Source organism: Lithobates pipiens, unplaced genomic scaffold, assembly GCF_037356315.1.
Source record: "Lithobates pipiens isolate NorthernLeopardFrog02 unplaced genomic scaffold, aLitPip1_a1.2 Scaffold_1, whole genome shotgun sequence".
Taxonomy (NCBI): Eukaryota; Metazoa; Chordata; class Amphibia; order Anura; family Ranidae; genus Lithobates; species Lithobates pipiens.
Window position 1 is genome coordinate 11,084,523 of NW_027507685.1, and position 13,670 is coordinate 11,098,192.

General features: G+C 43.5%; 1 protein-coding gene across 5 annotated transcripts in view; it reads right to left on the reverse strand.

Moving 5' to 3' along the window:
• Positions 1–13,670, reverse strand: part of TENM1 (teneurin transmembrane protein 1) — a 912,904-nt gene that overhangs the window by 432,910 nt on the left and 466,324 nt on the right. For all 5 annotated transcript variants that reach the window (XM_077478732.1, XM_077478724.1, XM_077478714.1 and 2 more), the window contains one exon: positions 6,969–7,207. In XM_077478732.1, the coding sequence (XP_077334858.1) occupies positions 6,969–7,207 (239 nt within the window). The remainder of the gene's footprint in view (positions 1–6,968; positions 7,208–13,670) is intronic.

The window sequence follows — 13,670 nt, forward strand, 5'->3', positions numbered from 1 at the left end:
AGGATTTCTTTGTAGAAGTAGGTCAGCAATGCTAGTGCTTTAATCAAGGAAAGGTAACCTGTTTTCAAGTCCTTAGTGACCACTGTTCCCCCTCTCTTATGACTGATTACATTTTCTCTAGTGAAAAGAGATCTCACTCTTGCTGAGAGATGGGGCTGAGAAATGATTGCTTCAGTGTGTGATGAATACCTGGAGGAGTCAACTAATTTAGATACTTTGACAGATATTAGTTATATTTAGTGGACTTCTGGCAGGTGAGACCTTGATGATTGCGAAATTCAAAATAATAATCAGAGTATGGGCAAGGAGTCAATGGGCAGGTATCTTGGGATGGACTTCAGCAACTCTCCATGGGAGAGAAGCAGACTCTAGTAGAGATATGAAACACAAAAAGAATTCACTTCTAAGTGTAGTACGTCAAGATTTTATTATACCAAAGAGCAGTTAAAAACACTTACAAGAGATGAGAGGTTAAACAAGCTCATCAGTATACAAAGAGGATATCCAGGTAATAGATCTCCTATAGCAATCCTAGCCCCGTATCTCACCACTGGCCAGCAGTGTGGGGTGACCACCCCCTTTGACGTCATTCTTGGGTGCTTGCTGAATGTCCTTTTTGTATATTGATAAGCTTGTTTATCCTCTCAGTTCTTGCAAGTGTTTTTAACTTTTATTTAATATATATAAAAATCTTGACTTAATGCACTTAGAAGCTCCTTCTTTTTGTGTTTCAAATTTAGATATATTACATCACTAAGGAAGGAAAGCTTTAACCACCTGGGGCAAGTCGAGCCCGTGCCACTGCTTAAAATGGCAATCTAGGCCAGATTTTTCAGGAAACAGGCACACTAATGATGCAGCAGGTGTGTGCTGCATACTTATTAGAGACAGAGTTAGAGGTCAATGGCCCTATCCTCCTAATGGGTCAGTCTGTGAATGGAGCACATTGCATTATGCTGCCCGGGTCAGAACAGACAATGGCCAGAGCTGGGAGCTGCAGGAGAAACAGTTCAGCTGACAAAGGTACAGAATTTTGAGCATGGGCACTGGGACTCTAGGTTTGAAGATGTGGAGGACCAAGGCATGATGCCTGAGGAGTGAAGCTGCAATGAGAGGGCCATGAGCCCGAATTCCATGTTTTGTTGCTTTGAAAATGAGAACCCCCTGGGTGGGAAACTATTCAAGTGTGAACTTTTTGCTTTGATTTAAATAAAAGTGGGCACAAAGGGCCCTGAAGTGTACTTCTGGCATGGAGTAAACTCACTGTTTGGCACTATCAATAAGCTACACATTTTTCAAATTGTCACACACCTCAAAGGTCCTGAGATTGTGAGTGGATTTGAAAAATTTCTGATTTTCCTGATATTTACAGTACTAGTGGAAAGTTGGCCACTGCTCTGAAGTTAGAACCCAGAGTTGAGTCTTAGCCCATGTTCACAGTGATTTAGGGCAGTGAGAATTGTATCTGCAGGAATCTTCTGATATCTGCTGTGGCTCTGAGCAGCTAGGTGTGGTCCCAGCCTCATTCACTATAATGACAGGGTGCTGCCAGCTGTAGGTGTTCACAGCTGTATGCACAGCCAGTGATTACTTGCGGTGATCTCTGCTGGATGCACACAAAGGCTGGGAACTGTCATTATAGTGAACAGGGCAAGAGGCCGCAACCTAGCTGCTCAGAGCTGCGGCAGGAATCAGAAGTTTCCTGCTGCTACAATTCACACCGGCCTAAATTGCCAGTGTAAATTTAGCCTAGTAAAAGTAATATTTTACATGGATGGTTAATCGTATTCGCTGTATAACTGGTATTATTAATTATCCCTGCCTAGTGTACTCAAGAAGCATCCGCCCAGTTACAGCAGCCTTTGTAGTACCCAGTAAATAATTGTACAGGATATGTATTCACATTACCTGCACCTATAAGCATTACTTTGATATTCTCGACCACCAGTGCAATTTGCAAAGAGTATGCATTAAGATCCAATTAAAAATTCAAATGCTATGTTTCAATATTTCACAAATGTTTCACAAAGCAATGCCAGATGCAAAACACAAATGTCTGTGTACACTGACCATTATGTATGAACCCATTCAACCAGTTTCTAAGTCTATTATTACCATACATGATTATATAGGAGCCACTTCATGCTAGATGCTGATTAAATGTGTATAACAGACTGCTAGAAATATAATAATAATGTTACAGCTATGAACAATTTAATGATATGCTATATTAAGCACTAATTAAAATGTCTAGAAAAGCTTCCCGACACATTTATTTTCTGACTATTCCCTCTTTGTAATTTTTCTAATATTTGGCGTAAAAAAAACAAAATAGGTACTCTCAATAATTAGTGTTAATAATCTTGAGCTGCTTATCACTTAGGACAGCCCGTTTACAGTCCATTCAAACAGTCCTGCTGGGTCTCTATAATTCTTTTACAAATTGAGATGTAACGGTATCGGCATATAATAACACAGAGTGGATTTGATTTTAATCAAAAGAACGTAAAGACATCTAATTAGTCTACTTTTTCTTCCACAGAGATAAATTGGCTCCACATGATGAATCGGTCTGTGATACTATAGCTTCTATGACTGCATTGTACAGCCTATGTAAATTATTACACATGATGAATGTAATGTGGTGCTGGGTAAATAAATGATAGCTCCCGCGGAACGCAGTATTCTGCCTGATGCCTCTAATCCAGTGAATCCGAACTGTTAATCATTAAACAAGATTATAGTGTGCTAAATAGGCAAATCCTCATTTAAATATCTGGTCACACACTTTAAGGTAGTGTTTTCTTTCATGGCACCATCATTTATATAAGCAGCTAATAAAGCAGTCCTCAAAAAAACAGGTATTTCTATTATGGCTAGACACAGGTGGGCTGAATCAAAGAATACTCATAGCATTTGAGGGATACTGTCACTGCCTAGGTTTACAGCTTAGCATTTTTCCTATTCTTGAAACCCGACTAGTGCAGTAGGACACGGCTCTAATTTCAGAATTTTCCTTCATTTAAAATAAATTGGAATGGCAACACCTAGTGGTAATGGTTACTGCTAAAGAGTGGAACTGGGAACTCAGTAGAATGAGAAAAACTCCAGGAAACTTAAAAATGATCCCTTGCGTGGGCTGCTTTGGCACTGCATGCATAAACTGTTTATTTAGTCTAAAGCCGTGTACACACGGGCGGACTGTCTGGCCTACTTAGTCCGCCGAAACACATTTCAGCGGACAGTCCGCTCGTGTGTGGGCTTCAGCTGACTTTTTCAGCGTGCAGTCTGGCGGACTAAGTATTTCGGAATTTCCGTAATACTGTCCATCGGACTCGCATTTCGGCGGACAATCCGCCCGTGTGTGTGCCAGTCCGCCGTACTTTTGAAATGAGCGGACTTTTCCCGCCCGGAGAAAAGTCCGCTCATTTCGAGCGGGTATCCAGGTAGGCGGGGGGCCACGAAGGAGACGTCGCTGGTCCCGCCGCCTGGTATGGACTTAAAGGGGAACCCCAACGCCGAAAAAAATCGGCGTGGGGGTCCCCCCCAAAGTCCACAACAGACCCTTGTCCGAGCACGCTACCCGGCCGGCCAGGAAAGGGGGGCGAGTGAGCGCCCCCCTCCTGAGCCGTACCAGGCCGCGTGCCCTCAACATGGGGGGGTGCCTTGGGGAAGGGGGGGCCGCGCGACCCCCCCACCCCAAAGCACCTTGTCCCCATGTTGATGAGGACAAGGGCCTCTTCCCGACAACCCTGGCCGTTGGTTGTCGGGGTCTGCGGGCGGGGGGCTTATCGGAATCCTGGAGCCCCCTTTAATAAGGGGGCCCCCGGATACCGGCCCCGCACCCTATGTGAATGAGTATGGGGTACAATGTACCCCTACCCATTCACCTGTAAAATAAAAGTACAAAAAAAAACACAACACACGAGATAAAATACTTTATTGCACAGCTCCGGGGGTCTTCCGTCTTCGGGGGTCTTCTCGCCGGACTCCTCCGCTATCTTCTTGTAGCTCTTTTGCTAGCGGAGGAGTCCAGCTTTCTTCCTCGCCGCCGGCCTCTTCTCCCGACTTCGGGGGTCTTGTCCCCCTCTTCGGTTCTTCTGCCGGGCCACCGCGCCTTCTTATAGCTCTTTTACAGGCAGTGGCCCGGTCTTCTGTCGCCGCCGTCGCCGCCGCCGCCCGTTCTTCTTCTTCTCCAGGAGATGTTGCCTCGACGATCTCTCCGGCCGGAATGCCAGGGACGCACTGCGCGGCCACTTATATAGGGACAATGGGGCGGTGTCACATGGCTTTATGTCACATGGGTTGGTGTCACATGGTGACCCCGCCCCCTTACGATGTCATAGTCCCCATGTGACATCAACCCATGTGACCAACCCATGTGACATAAAGCCATGTGACACCGCCCCATTGTCCCTATATAAGTGGCCGCGCAGTGCGTCCCTGGCATTCCGGCCGGAGAGATCGTCGAGGCAACATCTCCTGGAGAAGAAGAAGAAGAAGAAGAAGAACGGAAGGCGGCGGCGACGTGGCCCGGCAGAAGAACCGAAGAGGGGGACAAGACCCCCGAAGTCGGGAGAAGAGGCCGGCGGCGAGGAAGAAAGCCGGACTCCTCCGCTAGCAAAAGAGCTACAAGAAGATAGCGGAGGAGTCCGGCGAGAAGACCCCCGAAGACGGAAGACCCCCGGAGCTGTGCAATAAAGTATTTTATCTCGTGTGTTGTGTTTTTTTTTGTACTTTTATTTTACAGGTGAATGGGTAGGGGTACATTGTACCCATACTCATTCACATAGGGTGGGGGGCCGGTATCCGGGGGCCCCCTTATTAAAGGGGGCTCCCGGATTCCGATAAGCCCCCCGCCTGCAGACCCCGACAACCAACGGCTAGGGTTGTCGGGAAGAGGCCCTTGTCCTCATCAACATGGGGACAAGGCATCCCCCCATGTTGAGGGCACGCGGCCTGGTACGGCTCAGGAGGGGGGGCGCTCGCTCGCCCCCTTTCCTGGCCGGCCGGGTAGCGTGCTCGGACAAGGGTCTGTTGTGGACTTGGGGGGGACGCCCACGCCGATTTTTTTCGGCGTTGGGGTTCCCCTTTAAGTCCATACCAGGCGGCGGGGCCAGCGACGTCTCCTTCGCGGGCCCCGCCTACCTGGAGACGCGCTCGAAATGAGCGGACTTTCCTCCGCGTGTGTGGGTGAGTCCGTTCATTTCAAAAGTACGGCGGATAGTATGGCGGACTTAGTACGCCGTATTAGTCCGCTCAAAAAGTGGTGTGTGTGGTCAAGTCCGTTCATTCGAAAGTATGACGGACTGTCCGTCGGATTGTCTGACGGACTAAGTTGGCCAGACAGTCCGCCCCGTGTGTACGCGGCTTTAGGGAGAGGAGAAGCACATTAACATTCCTGATCCTTAATTTCCCTGGCAGATGAAACCTCACTAAGCTGTGTCACCTGACTGTCCCTCATGTCCCTTACAGAGCTATGAACCCTGCATTGATCCTAATGGCACAGGACCTTGGGTCACTGGAGCAATGGAAAGAAGATGTTGTGAGGATCGGTCTAGCAGTTCAGAAAATTTTGTTAGTAGCTCATATTTTATGTCGCCCAGAGCTAAATGAGCAATTAATCCTTACAGTAGGGTTGTGCCCTTAAAGTGGTTGTAAACCCTCTCCCACAACTTTGTCCCATGTAAATCAGCATAACAAAACCCTAATGAACACTGCGTGTAGATATCTCCTTACTTGCTTAGTATTGTTGTAATCCTTTTTGTTCTTTAGAATGACATCACTGAGCATGCCCAGATCTCCCCTGATTTACGGCACACTCTCTATGTCTTATCTATCTGTTATCAGGACTGCCTACGGCATACAGCACTGAACTCCCAGGAGGCTGCTAATCACTCAGAGCTTCCTTCTACACACCATGTGACATCACATACAGTGTAAAGCATGGCACATCATTACTGCAGTCTTATCAGCTGAAGCTGATAGGACTCATACAGGCAAACACTAGGTAATCAGTACAAGTAAATACTATGAAATAAAACAAGTCAGCTATGAATAGGGAAGCAGGGTTGCCATAGAAACATTGAATTGAGAAGGAGGCTTGGTTAACAGTACCGGAAGTGCTCATGTAAAGGCCGAAAATACACTCCACTGTGGAAAAAATACTTAAGATGGAGCCGCCTAACCCCTGGAAACAAGATTTTTAAAGTTTCTTTAAACAGTAAGTAATATGGGATTTGGGCTTGATTACAGTGGCTACAGTTTAATAATTACTTATTATAATGGACTAAATGAAAAGAAGCATCAGAGTCTGTCTGTCTGTCTGTCTGTCTGTCTGTCTGTCTGTCTGTCTGTCTGTCTGTCTGCCTGTCTGTCTGTCTATCTATCATCTCTCTCTCCCTCTATCAAGCCATGTGTCTACAACTTATTGCAATAAAAACTATTATTATTGAGTTAGAACAGTTAAACTGTTAACACAAGCAGACAATTCTATGTGGACTGATAAAACTGCAACATGTTTCATCAACAAAGGCTAACAAAAACCAGCTACGAGACCCTACATTATCCATCTGGAAGTCCAGTAGCAATAAGTATTATCAATATTGAGGTACGGTGGAAAAGTAGTTGGTAATTGTTAAAAATATTATTGCCTGACAAATACATTTTTTATGTAAAAAATATGCTAATACGATTTATAAATATGTATACAAAGATCTGATATTTAAAAAAGCATAACATATTTTTGACATTTGTGAACTTTTGCACAGTTGAATACTTTATGTTAGCTTATTTTGAAAATATTGTTCTTCGGTATGTTTTCTAATTTAAATATATTCAGTTAGGATAAGTTTATGAAATGGATCTATTAATGCTATTTAAGCTTCTTGTACATAAATCAAACTTGTTTAGAAGGAGTGTATAATTAATACCAGATAGGCTTTATTGAAAGGGAACAGAACTCTTACCAATAACGTAGGCTAGCAGCAGAGCCAATGTCACTGTAATTGCTGTAGCACTCAAGGCAGTACACTTCCAGTTACAGCAGCGATATGATTTGTTGAATGTGAAGGCAGGCCTGGAGAAAGTGCTCCTGGGCAAAGGTCTCGGAGGAGGAGAGTACACTGTATTTGAAGTCAGAGGGTAGTTCTGGCTGGCAGCACTGAAGATGGGAGAAGTACCAGATCCATGCTTGAAGAGGAAATGCCTGCAAGGATAAACAGAGGCTTCCAGTCACATGGAGAATTATCAGTATGCATACCACCATAGCAATAATCATTAAACACTTCCACTTAATCATTCATTCTTTTGTTACAACATCTTTTATGAACTTCATTAGTAAAACACACACTGCAAGGCATGTAGTTAGCATTTAAGCACTAACTAGTAAAAGCGGATTTGGCTTAGAGCAAAAGTACTGTATCTTGTACCTTAAAGGAAACTTGTACTTTGGTAAATACAATGGCTGCTTCTAAGCCCTTGTACACACAGTCGGACATTCCGACGGAAAATGTCCGATCGGACCGTGTTGTCGGATAATCCGACCGCGTGTGGGCTCCATCGGACTGTTTCCGTCGGAGTATCCGACGGACCAAGTTTTCCAGCTTGGCTATAAAATTTTCCGACAACATGATCCGATCGGATCTTGTCCGATCATGTGTAGAGAATTCCGATCGGACAAAGTGCCACGCATGCTCAGATCAAATTCCTACACCAAAGCTATTGGCTACTAGCCTGAATGTAGTCCCGTCGTAACGAAATAACGTCACCACGTTCTGAACGATCAGATTTTCCAACAACTTTGCCCGACCGTGTGTATGCAACAGTTTCGGACAAGATCCGACGGACAAAATCCGATGGATTTGGTTGTCAGAATGTCCGACTGTGTGTACATGGGCTCAGAATACTACTTGCCTGGCTGTCTCTGGTTATTAACGGCTTTAATCATTGACCTGTAACAAGCATGTAGATTAGAATGTAGAAATGGTATCAACATTTTTTATCTGGTTATTTGCTTAAAGTCTGTGCCTTCAGAAACAATAGGATCAGCAGGATGACTAGGTTTTGTTTTGCAGCCTAACATTTTATAAAGGAGAGGATGGCACCAAGTGACACATTTTCGAAGTATAGGCTTTTTTGTTGTCAAAGTTCCTAGACAGAAAACAGATGCTTATGTGTTCACACTATTTAAATATATCACATACCCTATTTTTTTAAGTCAGCCAACATTTCATAATTTTAAATTTGAAGTCCAAGTAGAGCTCTGTCTTAACAGTTGGCTTGCTGCTGGTTAGATTACCTGTGTGCACACTTTACCACTGTAACTGCTATTCACCTGTTTGCTTGTCAATTACTTGTTCACAATAAACCCGACAGGAAGACAACCAAGCCTGGAATACTCGCAGATAAGGCAGTGTTTAGAGCAAGTTTCAGCCTTGCTTACAGCACTTGTTAGCCCTTGTACACACGGTCGGACATTCTGATAACCAAATCCGTCGGATTTTGGCCGAAACTGTTGCATACACACAGTCGGACAAAGTTGTCAGAAAATCCGATCGTACTTAACGTGATGACGTTGTTTCGTTAGGACGGGACTACATCCAGGCTAGTAGCCAATAGCTTTGGTCTAGGAATTTGATCTGAGCATGCGTGGCACTTTGTCCGATCGGAATTCTCTACACATGATCGGACAAAGTCCGATAGTCCGATCAGATCATGTTGTCGGAAAATTTTATAGCCCAGCTGGAAAACTTGGTCCGTCGGATACTACGACGGAAACAGTCCAATGGAGCCCACACACTGTCGGATTATCCGACAACACGGTCCTATCGGACATTGTCCATCTGAATGTCCGACAGCGTGTACAAGGGCTTAAGAGTGTCAGAATGCAGCCTTCCCATCTCGTGCCCAAACAGGAAGATGTCCAGATAAATTGCCAGCCCTAAGCTTTCCTTCTTCATCAGGAACCCTTCCCTACCACTAGTTCTACCTCCAAAAGGCAGGTTTCTTGCCCCCACTCTACTTACTCACAAAATGCGCACCAAGCCTGAGAGCCAGGGCATTAAATTGGCTCTGCCTGGCCCAGGATGGCTGCTAGAGTCACATGGGGCAGCAGAATCCAATTGGATACCTTCTCCAATGACTCAGGAAACTAGAGAAACTATGTTCCTCTTGACTTCCTTTTTAACTGCAATGCCACTGCTGAAGAGCCCCATCTACAGTGGAGAAATTAGACTGCACCTACCTACTCTCTACCTAAGCTCTATTATTCATAACAACAATGGTCACTGATAAGAGTTGTGGTCATACTAAACACAAAAGTGTGTAATATCAGTATGTACTGCAGCCAAAAGAGTTTTCTCTGGGGGCTGGGCTACATCCCGAGAAGACAAGTTTTAGGTTTAAATATATAATATTAGTTTTATGTCTGTGTATTTATGTGTGTGTAGTGTGTGTGTGTGTGTGTGTGTGTGTGTGTGTGTGTGTGTGTGTGTGTGTGTGTGTGTGTGTGTGTAGCGTGTGTATGTGTGTTAGCTTAAGACAAGAAAGAATCTTTGAAAATTCTCTGCATGTGCTGCTTTACTTCTAAAGATGCTAGAGATATGTTGTATTACCTACAGAAACAGCCATGTCCTATGCAGCCATAGCTGAAGAAAGCATGGTTCTGCTATATCAACAGATCAAAAATTGTACTAAAGAAATCTAAAACAAGACAGCCTAAATGCACAGAAATGCCACGGGGGGGGGGGGGGGGGGGGCATCAGGTTAAACACCAGGTGCAGCTGCTGGAGTTGGCATATATCATTAATTTTTTTGTATTCTGTACGAGAAGTTTGGATGTCAGCCCAGGATGCACTGGGCTCTTCCTCAGCAGAACATAGACAATTTTTTTTAAACTAGCCTTCTATTGGGAAGGAGAGAAAATAGGTCATCTCTTAGATAAAATAGTTCAATCTCACCAGAGTTCCCTGGTTATTGGGGCTATTAGATCCTGCACTGGTTGTATTATTCACACCCCAGAGTTAGCCCCGAAAGAACGAGCAGGCTTCTGTGAAGACCTATACCACCCAAAAGGTACCTATTTACCAGATGAGCTAGCTCACTACCTTTAGAATGTTTCCCTCCTTACTTTATCAGTGGATCAGAAATGGAGGCCGGATGACACAATTACCTTAGAGGAGGTTAAATAGGCAACCTGTTCTTTCCCCATCTGCAAAGCCCCAGGTGGTGATGATTTACCAATGGAGATGTGTACATGGTATGCTGATTCTGTGCTCCCACATTTACTTAAGGTATTCAGTGATTCCTTTACTAGCCATCACCTACCATCAATGTCAAGGACCAGCATTATTCTTTTGTTAAAACCAGATAAAGATCTCATAGACACAGATTCACATTGACCCATTTCTCCTTTAAAAATTGAAGTAAAGATTTTGGGGTGATCAAATACCACCAAAAGAAAGCTCTATTTGTGACAAAAAAACATTGCAGGACTGCGCAATTGTCAATTAAAGCGACGCAGTGCAGAATCGCAAAAAGTGCTCTGGTCAGGAAGGGGGTAAATTCTTTTCCGGGGCTGTAGTGGTTAAAATCGCCAAGCGCTTTCATTAAATACACTCACATAAGTTAAAATTGTAAAAGCCCTTTTAAAACGCTGTTAAAATTATCCCTTCCGGATTCCGTGTAATGTCACCTCCGGTCTAAATGTTTCATCATGTCACTTACTCGGAACGTGACATTGTGGCCCGAGGTGCTCTTTATATACAAGATGCTGCCCACATAATTTGCTATTACTTCTCATAGCTGAATGCATGGAAAAATCCACTTTTGCCCTTACTTTCTAATTGGAACCTGATGCCCTTATGCACCCATATGAAATAGTGATATATACATATACACATTTGTACAATAGACTTTTTTGGATATTTACCAAGTATCCCAATAATAAGGGATGCATTGGTACATTGTCTAGAATAGATAACAGTTCTAGTGTTGTACCTCTTTTCTCTCCATCTGCTGTGTCATTCACAAAGAATAGCACAGGTGAGTTGAAAATGTTTTTTAAGCTTTTTTGTATAAAAAAAAATGAAAGAAAGGAGATGAGGGGTCAGGCAATGTTTTATTTTGTTCTGATGGAAAATTTAGTGAAATTAATTACAGAGAATCTATTACGAGCTGGCCCTTGAAGTGAAAAGATGCCTCAAAGGCGTTATATAATATTTTGTAAATATTTTTTTTTTACTTATTATGTCCACCAAATTTTTCAAGATAACCTTTCTTTTTTTTTTTTTTACTAAATAAATATGAAATATTGCTTAGAAATATGTCCTATTTACATTTTCAGGCAGCATGTGTCTAAAAGTAAACATTTTTTTTTCTGTGCTCCCCCATTATAATGTATTTTAAATATAATAAAACTAGTTACCTCCAGATCAGACACTTTGCCCAGACTATAGCCCCCACCCTGCAATTTTCCCCTCCAACTTTGTTTGAACGGATAATACTCGAGGGACGTAACCGTAGGGGTCTCATATCTGACATATACCAACTTCTTAATGCATTCCCACTGGACGCCAAGGGCAAACACGCATACATGTTGAGATGGGAGAGAGAGCTGGGGGAGGTTCTTCCGATGGAGGCATGGCAGACAGTCTGGAGACAGGCAGCCAAAAGCTCGATGTGCACTCTCTATAAAGAAAATTCTTATAAGATCCTTTATTTTTGGTATCGGACTCCGGACCTCCTCCATAAAATGTACCCCTCCACCTCCGACCGGTGTTGGCGCTGTCAGCGTGACAGGGACTCTCTCTTCCATATCTACTGGACGTGCCCCCTAATAGCTTCCTATTGGACTTCGGTCCGACACTTATTGACTCGCATCTTTGACGCACCTATACCCTTCACGCCACAATTCTTCCTGTTTGGCTTATTGCACCCGAAGTTGGCCAAGCCGTCCAGGAAGTTGCTCCGGCACATACTCACAGCTGCCCGCTGCCTGATAGCTCTAAATTGGAAAAAAAATACACCCCCATCCCAAGAGGACTTGTACGCTAGAATCAAGGATGTTGAACTGATGGAAAAGTTGACGGCTAGGGTGAGGGACAAGCTGGACGAGCACGGTGTGGTCTGGGAGCGCTGGCATCTTCGGGAGGACACGAGGTGAGAGGCCCTGGCAGCAGGGATGCTAATCTACCTACCCTTCTATTCTCTTTCCCTCCCCCTCTCCTCTCCCCCCCCTTTTTTTTCCTCTCTCTCTTCTACCTCCCCATTCTTTTCTTCCTCTTCTCTTGTTACTTCTGTTTGTAACTAATGCCGTGAGCTATAAGTTGGTACTCGGTGTTCCGTGCCTACTGTTTCGGTAGGGCCTGGGGTGCCAGTGATTGCTGATTTTTTTCTCTTTAACCAGGCACAGTGGTGTCCACATCTGACAGTTCTATTTTGTATGCCCATCTTGCCGCTGTGCCCTCGGCATGTAATGTTTCTGATTTTGTTGTTGTATACTCTAATAAAACGTTAATTGATAAATATAATAAAACATATAACATGCATATAAAAAAAAAAAAATACCCCATAACCATTAAACTTCCCTTTAAAATTTATATTAAATAGTGCTTGCAATTTCATTCAGTACCCATTCAATTTTCAGTCACTTTTCTGTTTGCTGTTTCACTGATCACTGCACAAAGCTAAGAATGAAAGATTGAAAAAGACAGATGAAAAACAAAATGAAAATAGACCCTGCATTGTTCATTGACTTTTATTGACTGCCAGGTGAAAATAAAAAAGCCAGCGAGTGGAAAACCGCCATGCATTTTTTTTTAAACCATAAAAAAAAGCAGTGAAAAATAATGTTAACCATCTGGTAGACTCGCAATGACCAAAGTGAAGCATTCAGGCCAAATGTAGTCTGCCAGAGCGCAGCGTACATCCTGCTGTACCCCAAAGCAGGGCTTCTCTAACATAAACTAGACCCCCGTAAGAGGAAAAAAAAAAAAGCAAAATTATAATTCAAATTTATAACATGAAAAGCTCATAAAAAATATTCAAATATCAACTCTCTCCATTCATCCTTTGGATCTAACAAATATATTGGATGTTCTGAGTGACATTTGCTTTTACTACCTTTTACAATGTAAGCATAAAACAAGAGAGCACAATGTCAAGCAGAAGTTTAATGATTGCAACCCTGTGAAAATGTCTCTGCCATGCTAATTTCTGTCTGTGCAAACCTGACTTGATCTCATACTAATGTCCCAATAACAATTTACACAAACAGATGAAGTTTACCTTTGTGTGCTATGATGTAACATCACCTAGGGTAAACAGTTCTTCTAAATGAAAAATGTAGCTTTGTTCATATAGCCAAACACGGAGAGAACCCCTCAAAATCAACATTTGAGAAGAGCACATGTTTGTCCATGATAAAGGTAGAGAATTTTATTTTACTATATTATTAATGCCACCTTAATAAGTAAATGGGGCGGCACAGTGGTGTAGTGATTAGCACTCTCACCTAGCAGTAAAAAGGGTCGCTGGTTTGAATCCCAACCATGACACTACCTGCCTGGAGTTTGCATGTTCTCCCTGTGCCTGCGTGAGTTTCCTCCGGGTACTCCGGTTTCCTCCCACACTCCAAAGACATGCAGGTAGGCTAATTGGCTTCTGTCCAA